This window comes from Danio aesculapii, chromosome 4, assembly GCF_903798145.1.
Source record: "Danio aesculapii chromosome 4, fDanAes4.1, whole genome shotgun sequence".
In the NCBI taxonomy this organism is placed as follows: Eukaryota; Metazoa; Chordata; class Actinopteri; order Cypriniformes; family Danionidae; genus Danio; species Danio aesculapii.
Window position 1 is genome coordinate 55192949 of NC_079438.1, and position 13600 is coordinate 55206548.

General features: G+C 34.1%; 1 protein-coding gene across 1 annotated transcript in view; it reads left to right on the plus strand.

The window, feature by feature from the left end:
• Nucleotides 1-3188: 3188 nt before the first annotated feature.
• ntf3 (neurotrophin 3) overlaps nt 3189-13600 on the plus strand; it is a 33086-nt gene continuing 22674 nt past the window's right edge. The window contains exon 1 of the mRNA XM_056455135.1: nt 3189-3332. Within this exon, the coding sequence (XP_056311110.1) occupies nt 3315-3332 (18 nt within the window). The 5' untranslated portion in view covers nt 3189-3314. The remainder of the gene's footprint in view (nt 3333-13600) is intronic.

Below are 13600 nucleotides of genomic sequence, written 5' to 3' on the forward strand. Positions count from 1 at the left end.
CTGTTCTTTTGCAATCATGCTATCACTGTTTCCTCAATGTTTTTTCCCTCATCAGCTGGTTTAAATGGAGATGAGTTCATTTGTGAAATATTCTTAATTATCACACATCTGATGTCTTCATTTAATGTGCACATCAGCTTCCTGACTGGGGAGTTTTTAACTGCTAGAAGCACAACCAATGTTAGTGTCTTGATATGAGACACCTCATTTTAGTTGGAAAAACGTCTCTCTTTTGCTCTCACTCTCACCCTTGATGTCCCATAGTCGTCTAGGAAGAGAAAGAAACACATCCTCGCCTGTCACCAGGAAGTTCACACCAGCTTTAAACAGGTAAGCTCTTTTTAAAGTTTCTTTACTTTTAGTTTTGCTTCGTTATGACACTTTTAGAGCTTTAGGGAGTCACGTGACGTTTTTAGACTCGTGTGATTGGCTCACTTTCAGTCAAGGAAAGTTTCAAAAAAGATTCTGCTTTGCATTATGAATAGCTATGGATCGCCTTGTGACTGTTGACACAGCAAAGAAAGCAAAGTTGAAAATGTTGGAACACAGGAGGGACGGTCACATGACGAGAAGCATATCCGCTTTGCCTTATACCGTATTTTTCTGTTTGCATTGTCTGTGTGTGTTTGTTGCTCAGTAAAAGCAACCTTAAGATCTCTATATGTCATCACTATAATGCCTAAAGACTTCAAAACGTCGTCCTACACAAACATCTCCAACAAAAGTCAACTGTAAGAAGAATAGCGCGGATTATGGAGGGCTGTTGAGAGCTTCCTGTCCCTGCCCTTTTATAAAATCACTGGAGAACTCTTATGATATGCATTTACTAGACAGTTTCAGCTAATGATTATAGAGTTCTCCACTGAGTCACAGTGGATGCCCGTGAGCAAACACTGCGTATTAATTCTTCAATATTTACTCCTCAGTTGGCTGCCATACCTAGTTATTAGGATCTTTTGAATGCATTTTTTGCTGCAATTCGAGGACATGAGAAAGTATGCTATTTCTTTCTCTCCATAGGAGGTTTCTTTTGTAACCCGACAAATATGAAGATTGAAAGTAATAATAGGCAACTGCAACTGGTTGTTTTATGTAATGCCTGTAAAACTACATCAACATATGGGCCAAAGATGAGACAATTAATTTTGGTAGGTCAAATTCAGCTTATCGAAGTGTGTTTATTTACATTGAAAGCATACTAAATGCAGGTGAAGTGTTTGCTTTAAAGGAGACCTATTATGCCCCTTTTTACAAGACGTAAAATAAGTCTCTGAGTGTGTAAGAGTGTGTATGTGAAGTTCCAGCTCAAATTACCACACAAATAAGGTTTTATAAACGCTTTGAATCTGCCCCTTTAAGGTTTTGATCTCAATTGTGCCATTTTGGTGGCTGTCACTTTAAATTCAAATGAGATTTTTTAAAAGAGGGCGGAGCTACAGCGTAGTGGCAGATTAAAAACAAGACTAAGGTCCTATGTTAATGAGGGAGAGATTGTCACTATAGTGGGCGGGGCTTTACCCCTTTGATGACACGTACAAAGCAAGAATGGCAATCAAAAGTGTTTCTGCAGACATAATAAACAATAAAATTAATGCATTTTTAACATTATAATCTGGTTATATTCACAGACTGTTGTCACATAACTCTGTTTAAACCCCTTATAAAAGTGATTTCTGCATAATAGGTACCCTTTAATGTTACAAATATGTAAATTAATATATTAATGAGTATTTTGAGACTGCGAATGTGCCCTTTAATATGTCACCTGATGATTCTTGCTCAAAATATGCTTGACAATATATATTTTTTGTCAAATAAACAATTGTTACGTGACTGACACTTAGTGGGTGGCATGTCGTGATTGTGCCAAGTAGGATGTGATCCTGGATTAACATCTATGTTGATCCTGACCCATCATTTTTGTTGGAAAATATAATCCATACCTATTCCCTTCCTCTAAACCCAATCATAACTGTAAATCATTCACAAAATTAGAGGGGAATAATAGTTGGATAACAATCATGTAGAAGTGCATAACACTAACCAACATAAACTGTAAACGTATGCCTTAATTCTGATTGGCTGATTGGAATGTTTTTCCAGGATCAACATAGATGTTAAACTAGGAACATGTCCTACTTGGTGAAATCAGGTTAGGGTAGTGGGTGTCTTCTGTAAATTGCAGTAAACAAATAGTAGTTTGTAGTAAATTGAGAGTAAGTTGTGATGCTTGAAAACGCATTGCCGTCTTTGACTCATATACTGAACGGTAAAAATGCAGGGTTCCACACAATTCCTTTATGTTGTCTCAAGACAAATCGATTAAGTTAGCTTACAAATAAGTGGATTGAACATAAAACAATTAAGTTATCCCAAACAAACTTAAGAATTGGGTTGTTTCAAGTTGCAAAAACAAGATTTTAACTCAGAAGTTGAAAAGTTACCAATGTGGTGATGTGATTACATCACCACATTGGTAATGTTGTGTGTTACCAATGTGATTGACTGTGGTGAAAAGTCGGTCGCTACATATTTTACAGTCCAGTAAACGACTTTATCTTAAGAGTACGATCACAAAACTCATAAAAACATTAAGTGCAGAACATTATTAAGTATACATATAAATAAAAGTTATTTTAATCCCTACAATATGCCCATTGTGTACAATAAAGAGCGTTAATATGTAGTAAAATGAAAGGTACCAATGCATGATTGACTGTGGAGAAAACGCATTGTCTGGATATTTTAGCCCATAAACGACTTTGTTAATAGAAAGATCACAAAAAACTCACAAACATTAAATGCAGAACATTAGGTATACATATAAATAAAAGTCATTTTAATCTGTACAATTTGCACATTGTGTACAGTAAACCGCGTGTTAATATGGAATAAAACGAAAGTTACCAATGCATGATTGACTGTGGAGAAAAGCATCACTAAGCAGTGCAATATAAAAGCCATCTGTCCATTCTGGACGTGCACAGGAGAGTAGAAGATTATGTGCGTTGAGATAAAGAGAGAGAGAGAGAGAGAGAGAGAGAGAGAGAGAGAGAGAGAGAGAGAGAGAGAGAGAGAGAGAGAGAGAGAGAGAGAGAGAGAGAGAGAGAGAGATAGAGAGAGAGAGAGAGAGAGAGAGAGAGAGAGAGAGAGAGAGAGAGAGAGAGAGAGAGAGATCTGCGCGCTGTACTAGTCAGTGTGAGACTCTCAGCACGCACCGCGCGCTTTTCTATCTGGAAACTTTCAACAAAAGGATTCGTTATAAACTCCATTACCTTCATGTCGGCACTGCTGAATATTTCCTCACCGATGCTATGGTTACCTTTATTACGGTATGTATCCTTTAGAAGTTTGTTTGCTGGGATCGTCTGTTTGCTGGGTGTCTGGAGCGCTCCTGGCACCGTTGCGCATTTACGCTGGTTCCCAAGTGCAATTTACTGGTGGAAAAAGTGCATGGAGTGGGGGAAAAGAAAATGCATGTCAAACAAGGGGGGAAAACACTGTGTAACTTTGGAATAGTATCCAAAAATGTAAGCCTTAAAGCGTGTGCGGAACTTTTTAGTGCATTTGGGAAGAATGTGAGCTGCTATGCGCCTCTCGCGCCTCGGGCTTGAAAACCAGTACGGGCAAATTCACTTCTCAACTTTCACAGATTGCTCTTCTCTTTATGCACAAAAACAATGAATGATGAAACTGTTTTTTTTTTGTATTGAGGCATTAATATGGTTTTTTAAAGCTTAACAATTTATAAATGTAGCGTAGATCTTTATATATGACTGTAAATGCATGCATCGATTGTTTTTTTGTGTATGCACTCCTAAAAATAAAGATTGCAAAATAGTTAGAACATTGTATTGATCCTTTCCTAAGAGAATTTTGGTATAAATAGTGTTTTAATAAACTAAAGTGCCTTTTACGCACTGAAAAGTTTCCATAGAAGTTCTCCATGAAGCTTTTTATACCGTGTGTTATTTGGAAAAGCTGATAAAAACAACATACAGCGCAAATGGAGTCTACTTGGAAACACTTTGCTCTTTGGTCTTTCCTCCGAGAGCTGGCTGAGATTGGCAGGCAATCCCTAAAATAGATAATCCACATAAATCTGAGCTGGAGATGCTGTTGGTTCGTCGCTCGCGAAGCCCTTCAGGTTTTGTCAGTGGCTTTTCCTGTTCGTCAACTGGCATGTGTTTTTGCGCTTGTGTGTTTGATAGCCTTGTGTATTCCTCCACAGTGTGTTTCTGCGTATGTTTGCCTGCTGTGCGTGTCTTGTGCAGACATGCTTCAGAAAACGAGCATCTGTCAAATAAAGGATCTGCCACTGAGGGTAAAGGGTTAATGCAAATCATTCAGATTTACTAGTGAACATGTGGCGGTAGAAATTTGGGACATGCGGTTTTCTTTATAGAGTGAGGTTATCACAGAATTTAGGATATTGCATATTTCGGTCACTTGTTCTATCAAAAAGATATTTGGTAATTATTTTATGAGTATTTTGAGTAGAACATTCAGTTCCAGGTTCTTTGTATTGAGTTTATATGCATAAATGGGTCAACAACAAAAGATTTACTGTTGATACCTATTTAAATGTAATTTGGTGTAACAGTAATTTACGTACCAAAACATTTCGTCAGGCACATTTGGAGCAGGAATCATCTGATGAAATATTAAAACACTCTTTTGACAGTGTAATATTTCCTGGAAAAGAATGACTCTATTAACACCAGTGTTGATTCCAAAATTAAGCGTGAACTTATAAAAAGTCCCTTCAATGGGTCAATAAGTGGCTACAAATGTCTGCAAATTGTAAATGCAAGTTTTTGTCATTTAAATATCTTTAAAATAATAATAATAATAATAATAAAAATCTCCCATAGACATGTGAATGAAATTAAATGCATGTAAACCCCAAAACACCTTTAGATACAGTATTTGTTTGATCAATTTTGATTTATTTGTATACATTACATTTGATATTTTGGGTATCAAAATGGTACATCTCTTCTTTGACTCGTAACCACTAAGTTATACCAACAAAACTAAATTTTTATGCATTAAATTATGCAAAAATGGCTTTTTAAAGTCAAAAACACCTTTAGAGACAGTATTTGTTTGATCAATTTTGATTAATTTGTATAAATTTCATTTGATATTTTGGGTATCAAAATGGTACATCTCTTCTTTGACTCGTAACCACTAAGTTATACCAACAAAACTAAACTGTATGCATTAAATTATGCAAAAATGGCCTCTTAAGGTCAAAAATACCTTAAAATACTGTTTTAATTTAATACATTTTGATTCACTTGTATGCATTTCATTTGATATTTTAGGCATTCAAATGGTACAGTACATCCCATCTTTGACACATAGCCACTATGTTATAAAAACAAAACAAATTTTAGGCATTGAGTTATGCAAAAAAATGGCCTTTTAAAGTCAAAAACACCTTTAGATACAGTATTTGTTTGATCAATTTTGATGAATTTGTATACATTTCATTTGATATTTTGGGCATCAAAATGGTAAATCTCATCTTTGACTTGTAACCACTAGATTTTACCAACAAAGCTAAATTTTTATGCATTAAATTATGCAAAAATGGCTTTTAAAGTGAAAAACACCTTTAGAGACAGTATTTGTTTGATTATTTTTGATTCGTTTGTATACATTTCATTTGATATTTTGGACATTAAAATGGTACAAATCATCTTTGACTCGTAATCACAAAATTTTACCAACAAACTAAGTTTTATGCATTAAATTATGCAAAAATGGCTTTTTAAGGTCAAAAATACCTTTAGATACAGTATTAATTCAATACATTTTGATTAAATTCTATACATTTCATTTGGTTTTTTGGGCATCCAAATGGTAAATCTCTACTTTGACCCGTAACTACCGAGTTATACCAACAAAACTACATTTTAGTCATTAAATTATGCAAAAAATGTCATTTTAAGATCAAAAATACAGTTAGACACAGCATTCACTTGATTAATTTTGATAAATTTTTATACATTTCATTTGGCATTTTGGGCATTCAGATGTTACAGCTCATCTTTGATCTGTAACCACTAAGTTATACCAACAAAACTCAATTTAATGCATTAAACTATGCAAAAATGACTTTTTAAAGTCAAAAATTGGCACATTTACATTGTGTTTAATATCTCTGTAGACTTTTGCTCATACACACAGGTTTTATTGCAGTAGTTAACAAGATAACCAATTTACTTTTGTGATTTTCTCCATTATTGTGGCTGAGACACATTTCCAGGCTTGTGCTTCACCTATAGTGGATTTTAAAAAAAGAAATAAATCTACAACCAGTTGATTAGTATCCTAAAAATAATGTTGGCTCAAAGTGGAAGGGTCACTTTATCACAGGTCACTCATAACCACTTTTTTTTTGTGGGCACTAAGTTTAAACTGTGGGAAATTTTCAGTGACGTCCATATATGGATGGTCTCATCATAGAATACCTTATGTATGTGAAACCATGCAGACGGACAGCTAAACAAGGCCATTTATCATTAATTCATCTTGATAAATGGGATGTTTTCATATCTGGGAAAAAAAGCATGGCATGCTAGCAGACCAAACAGTCAGGAAATGCACTGACAGACTCATCAGCTCAAATGGCAGATGGCAGCCAGGCTGAAATACATCATTTATCAAGACCAGGTTCAAAGAAATGAAGCATTTCTTAGTAACTCTTCATTTCCTTAGCAGCTATTGATTATTGTGGAGAAAACAAAAGCAGGGTTTATAGCTCGTGACAGCACAACAATAAACTGCACAGCTTAACAGCGCAGAATATGTAATCGCGTTTGTTGTCACGTTCACCTTATCAGCAATGATATTATATGACAACATCTGAAGCGTGGCATGATGGGTAGACTAATACTTTCATACTTGCAATGAAAGATTATATGCTGGTGTTTTAAGAGGAATTTGATTGTTCATTTCAGTACACTGTAAAACCCAACAGTCAACTTTATTAAGTTAAATGAGTGTAGATAACTCAAACTTTACTGAAAGTTAATTCTACTCATTTGAAAAGAGTTTTGAACTCAGTGTTGAAGGTAATGAGTTAATTAAAGACCTCATTACATCAACTTAAATGGAGTAATTACACAGTATTCATATTGATTATTATTATTTTTTTTAACTCAAATGGTTTGTAGCAATCAGTTTCTTCGAACAGTTTGAGTTGCCTTAACTTATAGGGTTTCACAATACTCAGTTGGTTTAAGTCCTCTTCATTTATTGGGTTTTTCTGTGCTCAAGTTGCTTCGTTTACTCAAATACATTAAGTTCACAGTAATCATTAGTTTTTGAACTTAAATGGTTTGTTGCAATCAGTTTTTCCTCAAATGGTTTGAGTTACCTTAACTTTTTGGGTTTTTCAGTGTAATAAAACTCTAATAGAAACTAAATAAAATAGCTACTAATAAAATATGCAGTTGATTGAGATCTCGCCTTAAAATAATCCTAAAGTATCAGTTTTTATTATTATTAAATTGCAATAAAGAATGGTTAAAAGGCATTCAAATGCAATATTAATAATTATATTTATATTATTTATTATTTGAAGTAATATGAAGATAAAATGTTAATAATTAAGTAATTATTGTAACATCAATATTAAACTAAAATAATTATATTGGAAAAACTTTGTAATAAACACTATAAAACCCAACAGTCACCTTTATCAAATGAAATAGTTGAGTGTAGTTAACTCAAACTTTACTGAAAGTTAATTCTACTCATTTGAAAAGAGTTTTGAACTCGGTGTTGAAGGTAATGAGTTAGTTAAAAACCTCAATACTTCAACTTAAATGGAGTAAGTTCACAGTACTCATAAAAATTTGTTTAACTCAAATGGTTTGTAGCAATCGGTTTCCTCAAACGGTTTGAGTTGCCTTAACTTTTTGAGTTTTACAGTACTCAGTTGGCTTGAGTTCTCTTCATTTATCGGGTTTTGCTGCTCAAATTGCTTCATTCACTCAAATGGATTAAGTTCACAATACTCATTAGGATTACTTTTTGAACTTAAATGATTTGTTGCAATCGGTTTCCTCATATGGTTTGATATACCTGAACTTTTTTGTTTTTTCAGTGTAGTTGTACTGATAAAGTTGTGAATTATGTTTGTATAGTAGCATTTCATCTTTATTTTCAAGACTGGTGATGTAGACTCTCTAGATAAATCTTAATATTTAACCAATGCTACTGCTAAGCGTGCTGTAAGCGTATTTGTGCCAGACATTATGTGGTAATGATGGTGTTTGACATGCTGTGGTTGCCACTTAAACCACATCACATCACATCACGAAATCAATTTCGTTTGTTGATATTTTTATTATTGTTATTAACATTGTACACTGTAAAAATATCCATAAATTGGCAGTTTTCCATATTTTGCGATTCATACATTTTTCATAATTGATTCATAAGTCTGTTTTTTACAGACTTAACTGTCTCTACATTTATTTCTTAAACAATATATTTTCTCAATCTACTAAAATGCTAATAAAAGGCACTTTGGAGCCTGTTAATTAAAGGATATGTTTACAGTGTAATGAGGAGTTTATCAGAGTTTTGTGTGTGTGTGTCCCTGTCATAATGTTTTAGTTGGCTTAATATAACAAAAACAGTTTAAAATGTTACACATTATACTCAATATTAACTTTTGGAAGTGTTTCCAATAATTTCCAAGCATGCTGCACATGCAGATATTCTGGAAAACAACACTAGCCTTACTAAATCATAAAAGCCCCATTGTTTTTATTGGCTTTTTAATTGACTTGAATTATGGCATTGTTAAAACTGAATTCTAATAGGCTTCATCACACAATCATGCTTTCAGATTGAAAAATATGCAGCTATGTATAAAAATTGTTTCATATTATATGTAAAACAATCGTTTCAAAATAGTTAAATATTTAATCGATTGGAATATGCACAAATATATTTGCTAAATACCAGCTAATATACCCTATATGGCCATACAGTATATCAGATTTCTCTATGGGGACATTTTAGAAATGTTGTGCTTGCACACATTAACCCTTCGACTGCCCGCTCTACCAAATGATTGACCATGTTTTGACTGTTTTAAATAATGACTGATAAATCATTTAAAGTGTGACTGTTTTAAATAAGTTTACACACACAGCATTGTTGGTTTATAAAAAATCAAACAAACACAATCCTGTGGTGCTACTACACTCAATTTTGGTTTTATGGAAAAAAAAAAACAACAACAAGAAAACATGTTAAATGAGAATCTGAAATATTTCATGGCATACTTAATAAATAAAGATGATTTAGTGTTCAAAAATGATTTATTTTGAATATATTTTCAAATAAATTGGTCTTACACGTCATGTTTTCAGCTAGTTCTAAGTCAGAATTATTAGCCCCCCTGAGTTATTAGCCCCATTGTTTATTTTCCCCCCAATTTCTGTTTAACGGAGAGAAGATTTTTTTCAACACATAATAGTTTTAATAACTCATTTCTATTTCATAATAACTCATTTTTGCCATGATGACAGTAAATAATATTAGACTAGATATTTTTCAAGACACTTCTATACAGCTTAAAGTGACATTTAAAGGCTTAACGAGGTTAATTAGGTTAACTAGGGGGGTTAGGGTAATTAGGCAAGTTATTGTATAACGATGGTTTGTTCTGTAGACTATCGAAAAAAAATGAGCTTAAAGGGGCTAATAATATTGACCTTAAAATGGTTCATAAAAAAAATTAATCACTGCTTTTATTCTAGCCGAAATAAAACAAATAAGACTTTCTCCAGAAGAAAAAAATATTATCAGACATACTGTGAAAATTTCCTTGCTCTTGGGAAATATTTAAAAAATAGGAAAAGAAAAAAATCAAAGGGGGACTTATAATTCTGACTTCAACTGTATACATTAATTACGATACTTTTACCATAAACTGACATATCAATCATTTGCTAGAGGCTGATATTTTAGAAATTATGGGATGTGTTGAAAAAAAATGTGGCATTAGGAGTTAAGAAATGTAATCTAAACATGTTTTTCTGGGTGGGGCAGTTAAAAGGTTAAAACAAAAATTAGGATATTGTTCTAAACAATATATATTGCACAGCCTTATTTATTTAAGATCTATTTTTCCATTTGTTTTAACTTGATGAAAAAAGCTTTTGTCTCGTCTTAAAGGCACAGTTCACCCAAAAATGTAAATGATGTCATCATTTACTCATCTTTCAAACCTGTTTGAGTTTGTTTCCTCTTGAACTGGAAGGAAGTTATTTGCACGGGTGCTTGAAACTGGCAGCCATTGACCACCATATTATTAATATTATTTCCCTACTGTGGATTTTGGCTACTGGTTTCTTTTGTGTTCATAATAAATTGCATAAATGTTCAGAGCCACTTAGGCTGAGTAAATTGTGAGTGAATTCAACATTTGGTCTTGAAGTATGCCTGAACATTTTACAAAAGTCTTTCTGTAAGAGTTCAGATGCATTAAACATGAAGCTGCGGTAGACATTTCAACCCTTCAGAGTGGGCAAGTGGCTTCACCTTTTGTAGTTTGTATCTCTGACAAAGTGTTGCTGCCAGCTGCCAAACAGCCATCTATCATATTACATCAAAACAGAAATCTAGCATGCTCACGTTACCGACTCCAAGATGCGTTAATTACACTAACTGTTGCGTTTGGCGGTGCCATGTCAAACCAAGAGCACGTTTATTTTTCTACAAAAAGCCAGGCTAATCGCTAATGCCTTCCAGACTTTTTAACACTAATAGTCTGAGTTCAGTTTTATGGCATCATGCTTTAATAAAGACACCTGACTTTTGGGATTTAATTGCAATTATTATAATGGGCTCATATTCACTGCTGACTCCGCAAAATCAGCTGTTGTGATGATATGGAAGGCCATTAGTTTGACAACAAAATAACCACACCATTGTTGTTCCCAGTTCTTGCTGCATTTCAATTTTTAGTTGCCTCAAATTAACTTTTCTAGTTATCTCAACTGACTGGCAATAAAACTGACTAGAAATATTACGTTAACCATCAAATTACTTAAAAAAACATTAGTCGAAACCTGATTAACTTATTAAAATAGGTTAAAGAAGCATACATATATTTGTTGTCTTGACTAATTGGTTTACAGTGCATAAATATTACTTGTTAGACCAACATGGAGACTAAAATGTCCAGTTTTGAATCATAAAGAGCAGGTCATATGCTATTTTAAAGAGTCCACCTACAACGTATTTTGGTTGTGACGTCAGGTGACCAAAATTTAATAGCGTCAGCTGACATCTAATACCAACGTCAGCTGGCGTTGATATTTGGTTGTTTTTAGGCATTAACAAAGTAAAATCCACCATCAGCTTAACGTCATGATATGACATACATAGAACGACAAAGTCTAACATCATTAGACGTTTATCTTTGTTTGGTTTTATGTTGTGTAATCATCTTGACATTGAAGTCTGACCTAAAACTGACGTTGGGCTTTGACATCAACCCGATTTTCATATAAAATTCAAAGTTAGTCTAACACTAGAGTCCAAGATCAATCTGTGTGATGTCCAATGCCTGCTGGGTTAACACTGGAGTCCTGTACAACAGGTTTAAATGCGTCCAAAATCAGAAAGCATTGTTATTTATTCAGGATATGCATTTAATTTCAGGATCATTTTTGCTAAGATTTCAATATGGTCAGTGTGAATGAATTCTCTGTAACCCCTCCCTCTTCAACAAGCCAACCCTGCTTTGATTGGTCAGCTGGCCAAAGTCTGTTTTGATTGGTCTTTCCATATGAAAGTTTTCCGTTAAAGAGTGTTTATATGTTGTTGGTAGGTGGGATTATGCAAATGTGGTACTTTTGATCTTAAATGATTGGTATCAAGTAAAAATAAAAATATAAGGAATTGTTAAGGCGATTCAGGACCGACTCCTGCTTCCAAAATCGCTTGCTACTCAAGTGCTGTAGGTACTACATTTGAATCTGAATTTACTACATAACCATTAGAAAACTATGTACTAAATAGTATGAGTAGTATTAGTAGAGGGGCGACATGGTGGCGCAGTAGGTAGTGCTGTCGCCTCACAGCAAGAAGGTTGCTGGTTCGAGCCATGGCTGGGTCAGTTGGGGTTTCTGTGTGGAGTTTGCATGTTCTCCCCGTGTTGGTGTGGGTTTCCTCCGGGTGCTCCGCTTTCCAAAGACATGTGGCACAGGTGAATTGGGTAGGCTAAATTGTCCGTAGTGTATGAGTGTGAATGAGTGTGTATGGATGTTTCCCAGAGATTAGTTGTAAAACATACGCTGGATAAGTTGGCGGTTCATTCCGCTGTGGCGACCCAGAATTGATAAAGCCGAAAAGAAAATGAATTAATGAATAGTATTAGTAGAATTTGGATGTATGTGGGTAGGTGGGATTGTGCAAATATGGTATTTTGTTCTTGTTGTTATATTTATATCAAGTCAAAAATTCCAAAAATATAACGACTTAAAGGGATTCAGAGCAGACTCTTTCATTTAAGAGACGAAGGCTGCGTCTGAATTTGCCTACTACTCAAGATAGTACTTGAGTATTTGAATTTGTGTTTGCTTCACGACCATTAGAAAAGTGTGTGCTATATAGTATAAGTAGTATTAGTAGAATTTGGGCATATGTGGGTAGGTGGGATTATGCAAATGCGGTACTTTGGTCTTGTTGATGTATTTGTATCAAGTAACAAATCCTAATATAACGACTTAAGGCAATTCAGAACCGACTCTTGGGGTTGGGGTTAGGGTTAGTGTAAGTTGACATGTACAAAGTTCCTTATAGTTGAAGGAGCAGTATCAGCAGATATTAAGCAGACAGTCTACTAATAGTCAAATAGACCATCAAAATAAAGTGTTACCAAACTATGTACTATGTAGTATGAGTAGTATTAGTAGAATTCAGATGTAGGTGGGATTATGCAAATGTGGTACTTTGATCTTGTTGGTATACTTAACAAATCCCAAAAATATAATAGCTTAAGGCGATTCAGAGCTGACTTCTTTTTTTGTGAAAGAGACAATGGCTGCGTCTGAATTCACCTACTACTTATATAGATACAACATTAGAATCTGAATTTACTAAACAAACATTAGAGAAGTGTGTGCTATATAGTATAAGTAGTATTAGTATAATTTGGATGTATGTGGGTAGGTGGGATTATGCAAATGTGGTACTTTGCTCTTGTTGATATATTTGTATCAAGTAACAAATCCCAAAAATATCACGACTTATGGCGAGTCAGATCCGACTTTTTTTTGAGAGAGAGAGAGAGACGATGGCTGCTTCCAAATTTGTCTTTCTCAAATTAGTACTACATTTGAATTTGAATTTACTAAACAACTATTGGAAAAGTATGTACTGTGTAGTATGAGTATTATTAGTAGAATTCGGATGTATGTGCTAGGTGGGATTATGCAAATGTGGTACTCTTGTTTATTATTTTTTTATCGAGTAAAAAAATCCCCAAAAATAAAACGACTTAAAGCAATTCAGAGCCAACTCTTTCATTTGATAGACAATAGCTGCGTCTGAATTCACC